At 43.7% G+C, this 21,540-nt stretch overlaps 1 protein-coding gene across 8 annotated transcripts in view; it reads right to left on the minus strand.

Moving 5' to 3' along the window:
* PDHB (pyruvate dehydrogenase E1 subunit beta) overlaps positions 1 to 21,540 on the minus strand; it is a 73,745-nt gene that overhangs the window by 22,975 nt on the left and 29,230 nt on the right. For 7 of the 8 annotated variants that reach the window (XR_012235233.1, XR_012235232.1, XM_073592141.1 and 4 more), the window contains exon 7: positions 21,088 to 21,217. The exons of the other annotated variant lie outside the window; for it this stretch is intronic. Coding sequence is in view for 5 of the 7 variants with exons in the window: in XM_073592141.1 (XP_073448242.1) it covers positions 21,088 to 21,217 (130 nt within the window). In the remaining 2 variants the exon portion in view is untranslated. The remainder of the gene's footprint in view (positions 1 to 21,087; positions 21,218 to 21,540) is intronic. 8 annotated transcript variants of the gene reach the window in all.

Genomic DNA, 21,540 nt, shown 5'->3' on the forward strand with positions numbered 1-21,540 from the left:
GTCTGAAGACTCCAGGTATGTGGACCAAATTTGGACAAATATCCTCTGCTGTTGTATGCAGCCAGAGAGAGAACAGACTTTATTGCGTACTTCAATCTGTCTAGCATTGAAGGAGTTTATGATTTCCAGTCGAGTATGATCTCTTTTCTGGAGTAGAACAGAAATAGGTAGTAGTGTAGTGTTCTGGTCACTTTTCTAACAGCCAGGGGCTCCACCAGGCCCAATAGACAGCCCCCTGGATCCTAAAGAATCAAGATATTGGTCAAAGAGCTAATATATTGCAAAACTTGAGTCCAGTAGGCACTTCTAAAACACTTTCAGAAAATGTGGATCAAGTCTGCTATCGCATGAGGGCATTTCCAGTAAGTAATAGAGTAGCTGGTTGAGAACTTTCCTAACTTTACTGGTGTGAACTAACAACGATGTACAATTTTGAATTGCACAAGTCTATCGCTGGCTGGGATCAATTGTTTGAACAGGTAATTCCAGGTATCATTCTAGTCATCATTGCCTAGATTCGTAACATTTTGTAGAAATGAAGCCGCACTGACCAATGCTACAACTTAACGTATACATATACAAATAAATATGGAATTTCAATGTTAAAGTTGAAATAAATATAGATAACAATTCTAACAGAAAAAAGTTCATAAATAGTCAATCAACCACAAGTGAATGTGCGTATCTTGAATTGTTCAATTGACTTGAAACAAATTGCAAACACCGCCACAAACCCGTGAACCTTCACCACACAGAGTGCATGCTTACCAGAAGACCAGCTAGGAATAGCTTGCGGTTATTAACCCAGCCAGGGCCTTTATCCAGGGGGCGCTGAGGTAACAGCTCACAGGTAGAAACTTTGCATCAAGGGGGCAGGACACCAACCACTTAATAAAAAGGAAGACTCAGTGATCCAGTAATCATGGACAATGGACCAGGCAGTTTACCCAAAAAGGAAAAAGCTCACCATAGTGTAAATCAAATATAGTGTTCTTGGAATGGCATGTTAGTTGGCCACATAGGTTGTAATTTTCCAATATGGCACTAACTTGGGATTAGAACAACTAGGGCAGTATTGGCTTGGAGGGGTCTTGTTTGTTACATCCCTGGGTTAGTGGGTTGACAATGTCTGCTGTGCTGTTGGCAATTGACCCTAATCTATCCCACTCTAACTAATCTTTTATCCATTTTTGTTTTAATGGCAATTCTGGAGATGGGCTATTTTGCCAGCCTCCTACATCAGTGGTTCTCAACTCCTGTCCTCGGGACCCACTAACAGGCCAGGTTTGCAGGATAACTGAAATACATCACAGGTGATATCATTTGCTGCTTAGTGATTGCAGTATTCTAGTCTGCATCTCCTCAAGGTAATACTTGAATTCTGGCCTGTTAGTGGGTCCTGAGGACCGGAGTTGAGAACCACTGTCCTACATGGAGGACTAGAGTCCACCACCCAAGACTCAGATCGAGGCGTGGTTCTTCCTGTTTACTATTTAACGCAATGAGTTAGTGCATCGCCCGTGCCCCAGGACAACGTCAGCTTGTGACGAAACGTGTGTCGGGAGGAGTGGCTTGCTGACATCATCGCGTTGTGATCCTGGAACGACGGGTGTTTACTATCCGGCCGGCTTTTTGTGTAAGTAAAATTTTTACTCTTAAATAAACCAGTTTAGTCAATTTACACTATGATGAGCCTTTTCCTTTTTGGGTAAACTGCCTGGTCTATTGTCCACGATTACTGGATCACCAAGTCTTCCTGTTTATGAGTGGTTGGTGTCCTGCCCCAATGATACAAGAAATCTACATGTGAGCTGTTACCTCAGTGCCCCCTGGATAAAGGCCCTGGCTGGGTGTCAGGTCACCTTGAGGCTAGGTGACAGATGCACTTTGTAGGAGTCAGAAGTGCACCGCAAGGTAGTGGACCCTAGGACTGACTGCTGCGGATTGAACCCTGGGAGGTTCAGGAAGCAGGTCTACTGGATCACTGACACAGATCCCACTGGGAGCTATAGCATAGATTCCCCAGGGCGCGGAGTCTAAGAGCCAGCAGGTGTTCACCAGAGCCTCCAGTGGTTAGGATGGACTGCGCTGCAGTCTGGCTCCAGGTCGCAGTCCCCAGGGTCTCACAGCTCACGCTCACGGTAGACTACAGGAGAAGAGGAAGGAGGCAGCAGACTGGAAAAACAAGGAAAGTAAGGGACAAGCCAAGGTCGGGGCCACAAGCAGACAAGGACATCAGAGTTCACGCCAAGGTTCAGGGTCACAGACAAACAGGGATGGTCGGGGACATGCCAAAGGTCAGGGTCACGAGCAGACAGGAATAGTTAAGAACAGGCCAAAGTCGGTAACTGGAATCAGACGTAGGAAACACAGCAAGTACACACGAAAGCTAACACACAATGGTTGATCAGCACTGCTGGCTTGCAGTGCACAGGTTAATATAGGGTTCCCTGATAGGGGGTGGGGCCATGCTTAGAGGAGAGGTTACAAAAGCAGTCAGGTGAGGGTCAGCTGGTCTCTAGAGATGAACACATGGAGACAGGTAAGCTGACCGACAAACTCTATTGCATAACCATAACACTGGGTTAATAGCCGTAAGCTATTCCTAGCTTGCCGTCCGGTAAGCCTGCACTCTATGTAGTGGAGGTTCATGAGTCTGTTGCGGTGTTTGGGGTTTGTTTCAAGTCATTTGAACAATTCAAGATATGCACATTCACTTGTGGTTGATGGACTATTTATGAACTTTTTCTATTATTAGAATTGTTATCTATATTTATTTAAATTCACCCTTAACCCCTTGCCGACCGCCTCACGACAATATACGTCGGCAGAATGGCACGGGCAGGCAGAATCACATACCTGTACGTTATCTGCCTCCCGTGGGCGGGGGGTCCAATCGGACCCCCCCCCCCCCCGGTGCCCGAGGCGGTCGGCATTTCTCCCCCGGCGATCGAAGGTGAGCTCTGGATGTGGAAGCTCTTTATAGTTCGATACCCCACGACAAGGGGCTTGCCTGTATTCGACATGTGTTATCACGTGATGGCCGCCTTTGCGCAAGGAAAAGACACTTTCTGATTGACGCCTTGGACTTTATTTTAACTCATAATTACTTTACGTTCAATGGCAGTTTCTTCCTCCAGGTACAGGGGGTTGCGATGGGGGCTTCATGTGCCCCATCGTATGCCAACCTGTACCTGGGGGAATGGGAGAGCATGTTGAGACAGTCCGAATCCACACGTCCGTACATGGACAATGTGGTGATGTGGCGTCGATATATCGACGACGTTCTATTTATCTGGGATGGCACCCCAGAGAACCTCCAGAGATTTTTACAGGAATTGAATAACAACCCCTTCAATCTTACCTTCACCATGACATTTCACGAATGGAACATTACCTTTTTGGATGTAACAATCCACAAACAACATGACGGCTCACTCGCCAGCTCGTTATACTGTAAACCGACTTCGGGTAACTCTATTTTACATGCCACTAGTTTCCATCCCCAACCCTTGAGTTGCTCAATTCCCTACGGCCAGTACCTTCGTGTCAGGCGGAACTGCACCAGCGACGAAGTCTTCAAACGAGAGGCCAACTTGCTGATGGGGAGACTCCTGGCACAGGGGTACTGTAAAAAATGCCTAAAAAAGGCCTTTAAACGTGCCTGTTCCAAAACTAGACACAAGCTTGTTTTCAATGCGGAAGCCAACAAGAACAAAACCAATCCAATCTGCATAGTTACTAAGTTCTCTAACCAACATACGATGGTCAAAAGCATCGTTGAACGATATTGGCACGTCCTTAAATTAGACCCCATCATTGGCCCTTATGTACAGGACAAACCATCTTTTACCTTTAGGCGTGCCAGATCCATTAGGGATAATTTGGTAACTAGCGAATACTCAGGTGGTGGTGCGGGCAAACGAGATCCGTGCAAACGCCCTGGAACGTTTCGCTGTGGTGGTTGCCCATACTGCCAATTTATGAACATCAACCCTAACATCAGATTACCCGATGGTCACAAATACACACCATAGCATTTTGCAAATTGCAAAACAATCGGTGTGGTATATTTACTAATGTGTGACTGCGCATGTTATTATGTGGGCAAGACAAACCAGGAGTTCTGGCGGCGAGCATATCGCCATATAGCCTCAATGAAATCATGCAATCCCAGCTTACCGCTGGGCAGACATGTCTCCAATTTCCATGCGGGTGTTCACCCAGGGTTACGCGGTGGGGATTGGAACAAAACTTTATTGCAAAAGGAACAGAAGTGGATTTATCCAGGCCACCAAGGCACCTGGCCTCAACGATGCCACCTCTTTCAGACCTTCTTTGGAGGGCTTCACCTCGGGGGGACCCGAGTGGGATCTCCCCGGGGTGAATACCCCCCATTTTTTGTGAAACCACCAGTCGGTGCGGTCTAACATTGCCACATGTCCTTCCTGTGATTTGGAGGTTTTCTAAACTTCTCCCCTTTCCCCCCCTTCTCCTTATCTCCCCCCCCCTTTCTCCTTATCTATACCCTGACAGACCTTGATCAACATGGACTATAATGAGATAACGGGCTGAGATAGGCATAAGATGATGCACTGTTCGGTCATTGTGTGCTTTTTTCATGTAGAGGTTATCATTGTTATCTATTCATGCTCCCCCTTTTTTTCTACCGGTCCCCACTGGGATATGTTTCTGTGCTTTTCCACTGTTATAGGTAGTCTCCTGTATCTTTGTGTTTGTTTTTGTTTTCTTCTGTGTCATTTTCAGTTTCATTTTTTCTTGGTCCTTGGAACAAATATTGGTGGCATTGGGGTTCTGGACTTTGGGCCAATGCAGATCTGAGGGATCGTCCGGTCTGCATCCAGATATTTCACTCGGCGCACAGGGGCCAATAATGCCATCCTCTGTTTTATCAGTGTTTGGCCTCCTTTCCTATGATCGCTGATGGCCGGGATATGTTTATCCCGTTACCATAGCGATCAGCGTGTCGCGGGCCGCCGACGCAGATGTCAGCTCCCTCCCAGCACTGGTCTATCTGTTTCAGGATGTGACCTTATCCTCTCCTGGACTGGACTCGTGTGTGGGGTTTGGGGGCTGGCCTGCGTGCTGGGGACTCGGAGGGTGACCCCTCCCACCGGCGATGACGCTCGTTCCAGTCAGCTGTTAGGCATCTGCTCTTAATCAGCAGTGCTACTTAGGCTGCACGCAAAGATGCCTGATTCCATGACGGTGTGGGCATCGGACCGGACGTGCAGCCGTTTAAGTGCTTTGAGGTAAGCCATGCAGCTCTCCCCTGCACACCATACGGGTAACAATGTCTCTTGGAAACTCAGTGTGTATTTACACGCTGAGTACAAGCACATTGGTTTATGCCTAGGGAGGGCTCTTCATATGACAGGCTGAGTGATCCTTAGTCAGTGTTTTGGTTATTTAATTTAATCTTATTTTAGAGCCTATACTTATTATTTATTTTCCTTGTTATTGTAGCCAATGACTGCAGGGGCTTCAACGGTGCATTTTTCCCTCATTACGGCATCATAGACCAGACAGTGCCGCATGAGATACCTTCACTTTAGCCTGCACAGGGGTAATTCACCCATGCGCTGACAGGTATGTATAGAATGCACACATTATGTACTCTACGTATGTAATGTATTGTACTCTGTTGAATGGTATTCTGTAACTCTGATTATCTATTACAATAATAAAGCACCACTGTTTTTGTTAAAAAAAAAAATAGAATGCACACATCCAGCCCTGCCAATCTTTAGCAGGTGTGTGTTGAATAAGACACAATTCGGTCTTCCCCCTTCTGTATGGGATACTTTTCTATTATACTGCTTTCTTCCTCCCTAGCTGACAACAACACTTTACAACAACCAACACCCGCAGTGTCACAAGCTGGTGGATAGGACGCCCTTTGTGTCTTGTCCTGGGTGTGGACACGCTCGGTCCTCCGGTGACAGCGGCAGCTCTTAGTTCTGAACCCCAACGGTAAACCACTCCGTCCCTTCTATACTGTTGTAAAATTGGATGCTATTTGATGCTGATCAAGTAACAACACGGTTAGAACATTTTTTGCATTACATTATGATGTTTATGCTATGTAAATATATTTAAATATTATATCATGCTTGGTTCATACGGTGTTGTTTATTTTGTTTTTCTGCTTCTTTTTCTTTTGTGTTGCACAAAATGTCTTCAGACAGATAACACACCTCACCACCATTCCCTGAAGAAGAGGTCTCAACATTCATAAAACCTTGAAACACGTCGGGCTTCACTGTACAGCTTTTTCTTGTTGAAACAGCTTTCGTGGGGTTAAGTGTATCTTTGAAATTTGTCATGTATATTTACTGTATCAACATCATTTGAAAACGTTGGCATCCATTCTTCCTTTTTTATTACTATTTGATATGTCTTTTTTTTTTTTTAATTTTTGATAAATAAAATTATTGTTTATAATTCTTGATGTACTGTCTTGAGACTCCTGCCCTACAAAGTCCCACTAAGAGGAAAATTCCCCATTGTGTATTTATATAGGGATGTGGGCAAGTTGTCTCTTTCCACAAAGTCCCTGTCACTATTGTATGTGGAGGTGAGGGGGAGGCCATCCATTCGTGGCCACCCCCTCCCGATCGCTCCCGGCCAATGAAATCATTCCTCTGCTGCTGTATAGTAAACAGCAGCAGAGGAAATGATGTCATCTCTCCTCGGCTCGCTATTTTCCGTTCCGGCGCCGAGGAGAGAAGACATCTGAGTGAGTGCACAACACACACACACACACAGTAGAACACACCAGGCACACTTTACACCCCCCGATCACCCCCTAATCACCCCTCCCCCCGTCACACTGACACCAAGCAGTTTTTTTGTTTTTTTTTCTGATTACTGCATTGGTGTCCGTTTGTGACAGTTAGTGTGGTAGGGCAGTTAGTGTTAGCCCCCTTTAGGTGTAGGGTACCCCCCTAACCCCCCCAATAAAGTTTTAAACCCTTGATCACCCCCCGTCACCAGTGTCACTAAGCAATCATTTATCTGATCGCTGTATTAGTGTCACTGGTGACGCTAGTTAGGGAGGTAAATATTTAGGTTCGCCGTCCGCATTTTATAGCGTCGGGGACCCCCATATACTACCTAATAAAGGTTTTAATCCCTTGATTGCCCCCTAGTTAACCCTTTCACCAGTGATCACCGTATAACTGTTACGGGTGACGCTGGTTAGTTAGTTTATTTATTTATTTTTTTTTTAATTATTTTTTTATTTAAGAAAAAAGGAAATAACAGTATTGCAAAATTACAGGCAAGTGAAAAAGAAAAATGGTACAACAATTGGTATATATCACATAACAAGGAAATGATTGATATATGGGATGTATGAATTACAAGAATGCGTGTACATAATATGTCGTATGCCCTCTGGCAAGAAAGGGGCCAATTCCTGCTTAACATAGGTAAACAATTTTCCATATCCAACATCATTGCCCAAGGTAATCAGGGTTTTTTCGCTATTTTTCAATGATAGGATCATCCTCCCTGCTATGGGACAGCCCGGGCATTGATGTCCCGGCTATCTCACAGCCATAGCACTGTGCTGTACCATTAAAGATCAAGAACTTAACCATGAATAGATACCTGAGAAAACGAACAGGGAAAGTAGAAGAAGAAAGAGTGGTGGAAGTGGGGGGAGGTAGAGGGAAAAGGTGAGGGAGTAGGGGGGGAAAGGGATGGGGAGGATGGGGAGGGGTGAGAGAAAAGGAAAAGGTCAAAGGAGTGAGAAGAAAAAAGGAACAAACAATATCCATTACTGGGTAGAATTTAGACCAGTTAGGGGGATGGTCAAAATGTGCACGCATTAGACTGCGGTGCGTGGTGGGGCATACCAGCGGCAGAACGCCCCCATCCCCGTTGCCCAGATATGAGCTAGGGAGTGGGGCCTCCAGCCGGCATGGCGCCCCTTGAGCAGGGGAGTGGGGTACTCCGTGCATATGCGCACGGTCACCAAAATTGGTGTGGGCGTCGTCTGGTTGCTCCGGCGCCAACACCAAGACTTCACAAGTTATTAATTACAAATATAAAAGGCACTCATGATGCATCTAATCTGCACTGATCTTTATCACTTACGATCAGATGTCTAGATGTCTGGGGCTTAGCAGGTATAACTTTGGGTTGTGAATATAACATCCTTAAGACAAAAATATAATCTAACATAGATATATCAAGGCTAACGGCCTAATCAGTAACCATTCACAACTGTGTTGTTGCCAAATTAAAACCCGTTAAGAGGCAGGTGCATTTTTGCTCTGTCAGCAAAAACAAAAACAAGGGGCAAAGAGCGTGGGCCATATAACTCACAGTCTTAACCCAGTTCGGTGGATCCTCCGGAGGTGGGAGAGCGATTTTTGCGCTCAACCTTTCGCCAACCTGATTCCGCTGTTGCAGGCAGGGTAGGGATGTGATCTTGCCATCCGGGGAGTTCTGGCGGAGAGATGTTGACATCCATGCAGAATTTGTCTAGTTCTTCTGGAAATCGAAGAATCGCAGTTTTACCATCTCTGTTAGCAATCAGTGCGGCCGGGAACCCCCATCTGTATTTGATCGAGGCTGCTCGCAATTTCTCTGTCAAGGGCCGTTCCAGGGTTTCCCTAGCAAGATCTGGGAAAAATGATAGCACGGCACCATCAAAATCCAGTGATGCAGCATCTCTGGCTTTTTTCATGATGAGCTCTTTTTCCTCATAGTAGTGGATCCTGCAAATAACATCACGGGGGACATCTGAGGAGAGGTTCCGGGGGCGAAGGGCTCTGTGCACTCTATCAATTTTCAAAGGGTGGTCTGCAGCCTGGCCCAGTAGGCCGTTAAAAATGCCCCGGACGGAGGGGAGAAGATCATCATCCCCAGTAGCCTCCGGCAGGCCTCTTATCCGAATATTATTCCTCCTGTTGCGATTTTCCTGGTCTTCAATTTTGTATAACGCCATTCTATGTGCTATAGTGAGTGCACGCATTGAGGATTGTAAGTGTCTAATGGCCACCGTGTGGCGATCAAGGCGCTGCTCCGTCTCCTCCACTCTTTCTAAGACATGTGAGAGGTCAGCTCGGACCGCAGACACCTCCTTCTTAATGGCGCGTTCCAGGCCTAGTAACATGGAGGCAAGCTCTGTTTTAGTTGGTAGATCGCTTACCAGTGCCTCTACTCCCGATCGCCTGGAGGAGCCTTCCTCTCCCTCTGAGCCAGCCGAGGACACTGGAGAGCGGTGTCTGTGTTCGGGCCTACGTCGGTGGGCGGAGCCTGCACCGGAGCTTGTGCCTCCTGGAGAGCGGCCTAGGCCGTCCATGTCTTCCGGATCGTCTGGTTCCGTGGCCAGGAATCGTTTGATCGATCCCACGGCAGATCCTTTTTTAGGCAGGGTCTTCCCCGATCTCTTCCGCATCTTTTTAGGGTGAGTGGGAGCGATCGGAACAGGATAAGTGCCGAAAATAGTGTGTCGGCGCCGGAGCACGAGAGAGACGCGTCCTCACTGCTGCATAGCCAAACCACGCCCCCCAGTTAGTTTTTTTTTTATAGTGTCAGGGCACCCGCTGTTTACTACCTAATAAAGGTTTAGCCCCCTGATCGTCCGGCGGTGATATGCGTTGCTCCAGGCAGCGTCAGGTTAGCGCCAGTACCGCTAACACCCACGCACGCAGCATACGCCTCCCTTAGTGGTATAGTATCTGAACGGATCAATATCTGATCCGATCAGATCTATACTAGCGTCCCCAGCAGTTTAGGGCTCCCAAAAACGCAGTGTTAGCGGGATCAGCCCAGATACCTGCTAGCACCTGCCTCTTGCCCCTCTGCCCGGCCCAGCCCAGCCCACCCAAGTGCAGTATCGATCGATCACTGTCACTTACAAAACACTAAACGCATAACTGCAGCGTTCGCAGAGTCAGGCTTGATGCCTGCGATCGCTAACAGGTTTTTTTTGTAGCGTTTTGGTGAACTGGCGAGCACCAGCCCCAAGCAGCGTCAGGTTAGCGCCAGTACCGCTAACACCCACGCACGCAACGTACACCTCCCCTAGTGGTATAGTATCTGAATGGATCAATATCTGATCCTGATCAATATCTGATCCGATCAGATCTATATTAGCGTCCCCAGCAGTTTAGGGTTCCCAAAAACGCAGCGTTAGCGGGATCAGCCCAGATACCTGCTAGCACCTGCGTTTTCCCCTCCGCCCAGCCAAGCCCAGCCCACCTAAGTGCAGTATCGATCGATCACTGTCACTTAAAAAACACTAAACACACATAACTGCAGCGTTCGCAGAGTCAGGCCTGATCCCACAACAGTTTTTTTGGTAGCGTTTTGGGGAACTGGCAAGCACCAGCGGCCTAGTACACCCCGGTCGTAGTCAAACCAGCACTGCAGTAACACTTGGTGACGTGGCGAGTCCCATAAGTGCAGTTCAAGCTGGTGAGGTAGCAAGCACAAGTAGTGTCCCGCTGCCACCAAGAAGAAGACAAACACAGTCCCGTCGTGCCCATAATGCCCTTCCTGCTGTATTCGCCAATCCTAATAATTGGGAACCCACCACTTCTGCAGCGCCCGTACTTCCCCCATTCACATCCCCAACCAAATGCAGTCGGCTGCATGAGAGGCATTTTCTTCATGTCCTCCCGAGTACCCCTACCCAACGAACACCCCCAAAAAAGATGTCGTGTCTGCAGCAAGCGCGGATATAGGTGTGACACCCGCTATTATTGTCCCTCCTGTCCTGACAATCCTGGTCTTTGCATTGGTGAATGTTTTGAACGCTACCATTCACTACTTGAGTATTAGCGTAGCGTACAGCATTGCACAGACTAGGCACACTTTCACAGGGTCTCCCAAGATGCCATCGCATTTTGAGAGACCCGAACCTGGAACCGGTTACAGTTATAAAAGTTACAGTTACAAAAAAAAGTGTAAAAAAAAAAAACCACAATAAAATATATAAAATAAAAAAAATAGTTGTCGTTTTATTGTTCTCTCTCTCTTTATCCTCTCTCTATTGTTCTGCTCTTTTTTACTGTATTCTATTCTGCAATGTTTTATTGTTATTATGTTTTATCATGTTTGCTTCTCAGGTATGCAATTTTTTATACTTTACCGTTTACTGTGTTTTATTGTTAACCAGTTTTTTGGTCTTCAGGTAAGCCATTCATGACTTTGAGTGGTTATATCAGAATGATGCCTGCAGGTTTAGGTATCATCTTGGTATCATTCTTTTCAGCCAGGAGTCGGCTTTCAGGTAAAAGCAATCCTAGTGGCTAATTAGCCTCTAGACTGCTTTAACAAGCAGTGGGAGGGAATGCCCCCCCACCGTCTTCCGTGTTTTTCTCTGGTTCTCCTGTCTCAACAGGGAACCTGAGAATGCAGCTGGTGATCCTGCCAGCTGACCATAGAGCTGATCAGAGACCAGAGTGGCTCCAAACATCTCTATGGCCTAAGAAAGCAGAAGCTATGAGTATTTCATGATTTCGCCGGATGTAAACAGCGCCATTGGGCATTTTATCACACCCATCTTGGTGTGGTCAGATGCTTTGAGGGCAGAGGAGAGACCCCAATTTATTCAAAAAAGAGTACCTGTCACTACCTATTGCTATCATCGGGGATATTTACATTCCCTGAGATAACAATAAAAATGATTAAAAAAAAAAATGAAAGTAACAGTTTAAAAATAAGATAAGAAAGCATAAAAATAATTAAGAAAAAAAAAAAGCACCCCTGTCCCCCCCTGCTCTCGCGCAAAGGCGAACGCAAGCGTCGGTCTGGCGTCAAATGTAAACAGCAATTGCACCATGCATGTGAGGTATCACTGCGAAGGTCAGATCGAGGGCAGTAATTTTAGCAGGAGACCTCCTCTGTAAATCTAAAGTGGTAACCTGTAAAGGATTTTAAAGGCTTTTAAAAATGTATTTAGTTTGTCGCCACTGCACGTTTCTGCGCAATTTTAAAGCATGTCATGTTTGGTATCCATGTACTCGGCCTCTTTTTTTATTTCATCAAACATTTGGGCAATATAGTGTGTTTTAGTGCAATAAAATTTTAAAAAGTGTGTTTTTTCCCAAAAAAAATGCATTTGAAAAATTGCTGCACAAATACTGTGTGAAAAAAAAAAAAAAAATTAAACACCCACCATTTTAATCTGTAGGGCATTTGCTTTAAAAAAAATATATAATGTTTGGGGGTTCAAAGTAATTTTCTTGCAAAAAAAGGTAGACACCCCAAGCTATTTGCTGAGAGGCATGTCGAGTCCATGGAATATTTTATATTGTGACACAAGTTACAGGAAAAAGACAATTTTTTTTTTTTTTTTTTTGCACAAAGTTGTCACTAAATGATATATTGCTCAAACATGCCATGGTAATATGTGAAATTACACCCCAAAATACATTCTGTTGCTTCTCCTGAGTACGGGGATACCACATGTGTGAGACATTTTGGGAGCCTAGCCGCGTACGGGACCCCGAAAACCAAGTTCCGCCTTCAGGCTTTCTAAGGGCGTAAATTTTTGATTTCACTCTTCACTGCCTATCACAGTTTCGGAGGCCATGGAATGCCCAGGTGGCACAACCCCCCCCCCCCCCCCAAATGACCCTATTTTGGAAAGTAGACACCCCAAGCTATTTGCTGAGAGGTATAGTGAGTATTTTGCAGACCTCACTTTTTGTCACAAAGTTTTGAAAATTGAAAAAAGAAAAAAAAAATGTTTTTTTCTTGTCTTTCTTCATTTTCAAAAACAAATGAGAGCTGCAAAATACTCATCATGCCTCTCAGCAAATAGCTTGGGGTGTCTACTTTCCAAAATGGGGTCATTTGGGGGGGTTTTTTGCCATCTTGGCATTCCATGGCCTCCGAAACTGTGATAGGCAGTGAAGAGTGAAATCAAAAATTTACGCCCTTGGAAATCCTGAAGGCGGTAATTGGTTTTCGGGCCCCGTATGCGGCTAGGCTCCCAAAAAGTCCCACACATGTGGTATCCCCATACTCAGGAGAAGCAGCTAAATGTATTTTGGGGTGCAATTCCACATATGCCCATGGCCTGTGTGAGCAATATATCATTTAGTGACAACTTTTTGTACATTTTTTTTTTGTCATTATTCAATCACTTGGGACAAAAAAAAATTAATATTCAATGGGCTCAACATGCCTCTCAGCAATTTCCTTGGGGTGTCTACTTTCCAAAATGGGGTCATTTGGGGGGGGGGTTTGTACTGCCCTGCCATTTTAGCACCCATTTTAGCTCCTCAAGAAATGACATAGGCAGTCATAAACTAAAAGCTGTGTAAATTCCAGAAAATGTACCCTAGTTTGTAGACGCTATAACTTTTGCGCAAACCAATAAATATACGCTTATTGACATTTTTTTTACCAAAGACATGTGGTCGAATACATTTTGGCCTAAATGTATGACTAAAATTGAGTTTATTGGATTTTTTTTATAACAAAAAGTAGAAAATATCATTTTTTTTCAAAATTTTCGGTCTTTTTCCGTTTATAGCGCAAAAAATAAAAACCGCAGAGGTGATCAAATACCGTCAAAAGAAAGCTCTATTTGTGGGAAGAAAAGGACGCAAATTTTGTTTGGGTACAGCATTGCATGACCGCGCAATTATCAGTTAAAGCGACGCAGTGCCAAATTGTAAAAAGTGCTCTGGTCAGGAAGGGGGTAAATCTTTCCGGGGGCTGAAGTGGTTAACATTGAAATTCAATATTTATTTGTATATGTATACATTAAGTAATGCAAAATGCAAAAAGCACTAAAATGCATAGGTGTGAATCCAGCTTTAGAGAGGATGGGTCTTTTAGTAAACAGCCTAAGATTTATTAAATCAAATGGAGAAATGCAGGGATGTCGTAAATACTGTAGATATAACAAAATAAGTACCAGTTTGGAAGGGATTATTGACATTTCAGTGCAGTAATATAAAGAAATTTGTCATTTACAAACAGGTCCCAAGGACCTTTATGCCTTTTGACACCCGAAAGGCTGGTTCTGGATTCTGAAGTAGGTGGGCTAGCATAAAATTGTACCACAAAGCACAATGAGGTGACCATTGATTAGAAGAAGGTTTACAGAGGACTTGATTTCTGTACAATGCTTTAAATGTAGCATTTTCTTTGTTAATCGTAAGCCAATTGTGAGCATGTGAATATTAATCTGACAGAAAATATTGAAAGAAATCGGGGAGAGTCAATCCTCCAGATGGTGGAGATTGTCTTAAGATAATTAGGCTATTGTTGCATAAAAGAAGATGATATTTGTGTGTCTAAGCAGGGTCGGTACAAGGGGTGGGCGGAAGGGACGGATGCCCTGGGCGGGACCATTTAGTGGAGCAATGGGGGCGCAGTAGAAGTGCTGGTGTACTGGCCGCGCTACATAAATAACAGCATGTGCCGAGTGCGCTCCTGCACTTGGCACAAGCCTGAGGCCAGTCCCGCCCCTCACTTCTTACCAGTGAGAGAACGCCTGTCAGCTCCTGCAGTGATTTCTCCCCCCCCTCCTCAGTTACTCCACTGTTAATGCGAGTATCGCTCGCACAGCCAGGCCGCCCATCTGCTCCCCCAACTGAAGTGCAGACCGGGTCTCCTGCTTGTCATAATGACTGCAGCAGACCCGGCTCCTGAAGCCAGCGAGCAGCGTTCCCGACCCCCAGCCCGCCCCTGTTTGTATGCTCAGAAAGCTAGAACTCACAGCAAGGAGATGCAGGATGATCTGTGCAGTCACATGGCAATTCTTATCCAATCATGCTACTCCAACTCCTCCCCTTTCCCCTGCCACCAGTTTTGGACAACTTTAAGCAGCAGTTCCAGAGGAGTGGCTAAATAACCCCTCTGCTCCTGAGTCACAGTGAGTTTTGTTTTCCTTTGCTCCAGAAATAGAAAGCAGCAGCATGAATAGTGATAGGGAGAGGGACAGCAGCAGCATGGACAGTGATAGGGAGAGGGACAGCAGCATGGACAGTGATAGGGAGAGGGACAGCAGCATGGATAGGGAGAGGGACAGCAGCATGGACAGTGATAGGGAGAGGGACAGCAGCATGGAGAGGGAGAGGGACAGCAGCATGGACAGTGATAGGGAGAGGGACAGCAGCATGGACAGTGATGGGGAGAGGGACAGCAGCATGGACAATGATAGGGGCAGGAGCATGGACAGTGATAGGGAGAGGGTTAGCAGCATGGACAGTGATAGGGAGAGGGTTAGCAGCATGGACAGTGATAGGGAGAGGGTTAGCAGCATGGACAGTGATAGGGAGAGGGACAGCAGCATGGACAGTGATAGGGAGAGGGACAGCAGCATGGACAGTGATAGAGAGAGGGACAGCAGCATGGACAGTGATAGGGAGAGGGACAGCAGCATGGAGAGGGACAGCAGCATGGACAGTGATAGGGAGAGGGACAGCAGCATGGACAGTGATAGGGAGAGGGACAGCAGCATGGACAGTGATAGGGAGAGGGACAGCAGCATGGTAGGTTGGTTGTTTAGTGCAGGCAGCGCAGAGAAAGGGGAACAGGATCCGAGGAAGACATGCTCTTCCAGTCTGTTCATGTTCATCCTGACACCAAGCTGTGAAAGATCTTCATCAGAGGGTCAGAACACAGGCTTGCACTCCTTTAAACTAGCAGAAATCCTGTTTCTTACATTAGATCTCTACCTGGGAGAAAAGAATGCAAGGTCTGTGTGTTCTGTCTCTCTGCTTCATCTTAAAGCTTTAGGGCTCATTCATACTCATTTTGCTTTCTGAAGAGCACTCCTCATGCAGATCACTCTTTAGAAGGCATTAGACAACCACAGCCACTGCCTTTATGCAGCTAATGGGAGTAGCAGTGGGGGTGAGGGTAAAAACTTGGCTCAACTGCAGGGTTTAACAGCCCCCCTCACCACTTGTGTTAATGAGTTCTAACATTGCTGGTGTGGTTCCACAATAAGACAATAAAAATACCACATTACTCTCAACTTTTGTGTATATGTATGTGTATATATATATATATATATATATATATATATATATATATATATACACACACACATATATATATATATATATATATATACATACACACACACATATATATATATATATATATATATATATATATATATATATATATATATATATATATATATATATATATACATACACACACACACACCTATTTAGTTTATTTTTGGTGGTATGATTTACTGGTAAAAATTATTAGTGCCCCCCAAGTTTTGACTGTGGCATCTTATGTACCCCCCCATATATTGTTCCTAGTCGCGGCTGCGCCCAACAGGCGATTCCTAGTCCCGGACTTCACAGAGAGGCTGGCCGGGAGGCGGGATGGAAAACGAGCATGGAGTGCTGCCACCTGCCGGAGCTATTAAAATGGGAGTGTGATCAAGGAGGGCATCATCACTCAAGTAAGCAGATTTATTAATTAATTAGCAATGGTATTGGTAATATGCCCAGGAAGGGAGTTAATGCACTGTCACTGATGTATTAGTGGCCAGTGGCAGTTAATTAACCCCTTTGTGCTGCATTAGTGGCAAGGGGGTTAATTAACTGCCACTGGCTACTAATACATCAGTGACAGTGCATTAACCCCCTTCCTGGGGCATATTACCAATACCATTGCTAATTAACCACTTGCTAACCCACCGCAGGTGGCAGCTACAGGCACCAGGACATACCCACATGTGGCTGCCTGTTTCGGGTGCATGCTTCTCCCACCTACTCCCCTGTGATTGTACACAGCGAGAGTCTGGTATTTGTGGCTGGGAGCTGCTGATCGGCTGTGTCTAATCACAGCCCAGAGCTCTGTGTTAACAATCAACACATAGGGAACAATCACTTTTTTTTCTTTTCTGTGCAAAGCAGGGAAAATAAACAAATCAGTCAATAGTAAAAAGCATCTCACATTACACATTGTTAGATACAATTAACCCCTTGATTCCCCCTAGATGTTAACCCCTTTCCAGCCAGTACCTTTAGGAAAGATTACAGTTGAATGTTATATATTTCAGTGAAAAATAGTGTATTCCCTTGATTTTGCACTTTTATATGTTAATATTTTTTATTGAGGGTTCTTTTTTGCTGAAGGCCATGTATGTTGGTTGAGAAGTTTGTGATATTTTTTGATTTTGCATTTTTCCTATTTATGTGAATATTTGCTATTGGGGCACTACCTCACACAAAATAATGCAAAACTGAAAACTTTAGTATGTTCACATGGGCTTTGACAGAAAAAATAGTTAACAGGCCTTTCTACAAGCACATTTTTTGCATTATTATTTCAAAGTGCCTCCAATAAAAATACATATAATTAAAATGTGTGAGTGAACTCTGTTTCTATTGCATTCAAACTTAATTGAATTTGTATTGTTTTAAGTATATTCTTGTTTTGAAACGACATTAATTCTTCCTTAAAAACGGGGGACAATTTGTATTGTTTTAAGTATATTCTTGTTTTGAAACAACATTAATTCTTCCTTAAAAACGGGGGGGGGGCGCAGTTTGCCATCTTCGCCATGGGCACCAAATGGCCTTGTCCCGGCACTGTGTCTAAGTATTTTAAAACAGATAGTGGGATCCAGATGATGGCATTCCTGAGTACATACAGAAAGATGGGGAGCAACTTAATCTTGACTACATTTATTTTGCCTATGAGAAATAACTATTAATAAGTATTTTTTTTAAATGCAAGCAGTGTAAATACCAAATTCAACCTGGTATCAGTCTCTTGCACTTCACTATACAGAATTGCTGGAGTGTGCAAGGAAGAAGCAGCACAAGGAGCCAACAAGTTCATCTGCTAATAAGATGCATGCTGATAGGAGAAGAAAGCAGAGTGACAGAGAGATGAGCTCCTCAATGTTCTGATTCTGCTTTCACTGTCCACTCACAGGCTGGGATGGATCCAAGATGACATGAGCTCAGAGGAAGTAGGATGAGTGATGCTTGCCATAGTCATAAAAATATTAAAGTTGGATTTTAATCTTCCTACATTTGCTGGTTACTATGCTTTGCTGAATTAAATTTTTAGATAAACTTAACGTAGAGGTCTGGTTTAAATCTATCTAAGCTTAAATTTGCCCCTACCCCCATTCTAAGCCCTATACGAACTAGCCTGTAAAAGGAAAGATGTATATACTTATATTATTTAAGGGTGCTCTGGTCTGCTCACATGGCCTTCCCCAAAGGCCAGCTTCAGGGAAGAGGAAAGATCAGCGACAGTGGCTGCAATGCCTGGGCAGTGACATCACCCATAGACTTACATTGGGGCATCTGTTGCCTACTGTCCCTCCGCTACCCTGAAGCAGGCACAGGGAACCGATCATGTGACTGGACCAGAGCTCTCATAGATGAGGTAAGTATACACATCTTTCATAGTTACATATAGTTACATCTGGTTGAACAAAAAAAACACAAGTCCTTCCAGTTCAACCACCAAAGAAAAAAAAATAGAAATACTCCATATACACTATCCAATACTCAGTTGATGCAGGGAAAGGCAAAAAAAAAAAAAAAAACAATAAAGCATGATCCAATTTGCTCCAGCAGGGAATTCCCCAAAGAGGCAATTGGATATTCCCTGGATCAAATTACCTATAAATATTAGTATCCAATTCTATTATGTGCATTTGGAAAGAATCCAGGCCTTTCTTAAAACAATCTACTGAGCTGGCCAGAACCAGCTCTTGAGGGAATATATTCCACATTTTCACACCTCTTACTGTGAAGAAGCCTTTCCGTATTTGGAGATTAAATCTCTTTTCCTCCAGATGTAAAGAGTGCCTCCTTTCCTATGTGATAACCCTAAAGTGAATAACTCAACACCAAGTTCACTATATAGATCACTTATGTGTTTATACATATTGATCATACCCCCCTCAATCTACTCTTCTCAAGAGAGAATAAATTCAGTTCCTCTAATCTTTCTTCACAGCTGATCTCCTCCTTGCCTCTTATCAGTTTGATTTGCCTTCTCTGCACTTTCTCCAGTTCCCCTGATATCCTTTTTGTGAACTGGTGGCCAAAACTGAACTATATATTCCAGATGAGGTCTTACTAATGATTTGTACAGGGGAAAAATTATGTCTCTCTGTGCAGTCCATACCTATTTTAATACAAGCTTTAGGGAAGCTCTCTCAGATGATGATTTTGCTGGCTTCGGAAACCGCAGCTTGGCATTGCATGCTATAATTAATCTTATGATCTATCAAAACCCCCAGATCCCTCTCCACTATTGATTCCCCCAGTTGTCCCCCTAGTAATGATGCATGAATAGTTTTAGCCCCCAAATGCATAACTTTACATTAATCAACATGAAACCATTTGTAACAAAGTTGCCTAATTAAACAGTGCATTGAGGTCAGCTTGTACTGTAAGTTGGGAACATCCTGTAAGGATGTTATTCCACTGCATACCTTGGTGTTATCTACAAAAAATAAAATGGTTCTTTTAATCCCAGACCCTATATCATTTATAAATATATTAAAAGTAATGGTCCCAACACTGAACCTTGGGGTACACTAACAACCCTAGACCTTTCAGAGTATGAATCATTAACCACTACTCTCTGAATACGGTCTTTTAGCCAATTTTCTATCCATTTACAAACTTTTTTTTTTAAAGCATGTAGACTTTACTTTACACATTAGCCATGTGTGGGGAACTGTGTCAAACACTTTTGCAAAATCCACAGCCATTCCTTTGTCTAAGGTTTTGCTCACCTCCTCATGAAGAGACTTCTGTCTTTCGTGAATCCATGCTGTCTGTTGCTTAAAATGTTTTTTTTCTAGCCAAAACTCATCTATGTGGTCTTTGATTAAACTCTCAAGTATCTTCCCAACTATAGACGTTTAAACTAACAGGTCTATAGTTACTTTGTAAAGACTTTGACCCCTTTTTAAATATAAGCACCACATTGGCTTTACGCCAATCTACTACTCCAGTCATTAAAGAGTCCCTAAAAATTAGGTACAATGGTTTTGAAATGACAGAGCTCAATTCTTTTAGGATCCGTGGGTGGATGCCATCTGGTCCAGGTGCCTTATACACATTTATTCTGTCTATTGGACCACATACATTTTGAGCCATTGTGGATCATTTTGGGCTGTGTCAATCTCATCCCCATTATGGACATGAGCTCCTCCATGTCCCTTTTTATACACAGCGCTGAAGAAAGTATTTATTTAATACATTTGCCTTCTCTTTGTCCCCAGTCAACTACTCTATATCATTTTGTAAAGGGCCTACATGCTCAGACCTGACCTTTTTACTATTAATATATCTAAAGACTTTTGGGGTTTGTATTACTCTCTTTTGCAATCCGTACTTTGTTTGGAATTTTGCTGCCTTGATTTCCTTTTTTTACATATTCTGTTATATTCCTTGTAACATACGCATAATGATAGTGTTCTTTCATTGTTATAATTTTTAAAAGCTCTTTTCTTATTATTTATAGATTTTTTTAACTTTGACCTGTGAGCCACATAGGTTTTAGCCTTTTAAACTTATTGTCCATGGAAATATACTTTGCAGTGAGTTCACATACAGTCTTTTTGAAGAATTCCCAATTCTGTTCTGTGTTCTTTGATGTCAATATTCCCTTGGAGAGCAGCCCTCATCCTTGGAAGATGTGATCTCTTAAAGTTAAGACTTTTTAACTATCTAGTATCTGCTTGTTGCTTACAGAAAGCATTAAATGAAATAATGTTATGGTCACTGCTTAACAGATGCTATTTTATATCAACATTAGTAATGAGTTCTGCATGGTTAGAGATTACCATGTCCAGCATAGCATCATTTCTAGTTGGGGCCTCTATGAACTATACAATAAAATTGTCTTGTAATAGGTTTATACATTTTTGCCCTTTAGCTGTTCTAGTAGTGCCATTACTCAAGTATTGGTCAATTTCCAGGTAGTTAAACCCCCTTACTAATATTAAACATAGTTTGTCTTATTGTGTGAAAAATACCTAATAACTATATTAATAAACACTGGCCGAGAGTGTGCCCAGGCCTCAGGAAAATAAATAGACAAGGTTTAGTATGTAAGAGTAAATGTATCAATTACCAGATGAGGTGAGCAGATGGATATTATCATTCCCCAGCCAGAATTCACTCAGCTGATTCCCAAACCCTCTCTTGTAGTCCTTCCAGTCTCTTAAAAAATTCACTGCGCCATCACACCGCCTCTGGAATATCTAAAGGTTAAAATAGATCACAAGGTAAAATGATGATGATGCTAATGGCATATGCCAAGATAGAAGCAAGATGACTGATGATAATTAAGGTAAGCTAGTCTAGCTGGGCTAGTAGTAGTTACAGTTGAATACTATTAGCTATACCATGACCTGAATACATGAGAACATTCACAGTAGAGATGGGCAGAGTTGGATAAGTTCTGGTGTCTCTTTTGCAGAATTAACAGGTGCAGAAAAATTAGTCTTTGGGTGTCAGTGGTGCCTTCACACTGTAACACTAGAGAGGTTCTCTTGATGAAAGCAAGAATTGGCCTTGCTGTCAA

Source organism: Aquarana catesbeiana, linkage group LG07 (assembly GCF_042186555.1).
Source record: "Aquarana catesbeiana isolate 2022-GZ linkage group LG07, ASM4218655v1, whole genome shotgun sequence".
Taxonomy (NCBI): Eukaryota; Metazoa; Chordata; class Amphibia; order Anura; family Ranidae; genus Aquarana; species Aquarana catesbeiana.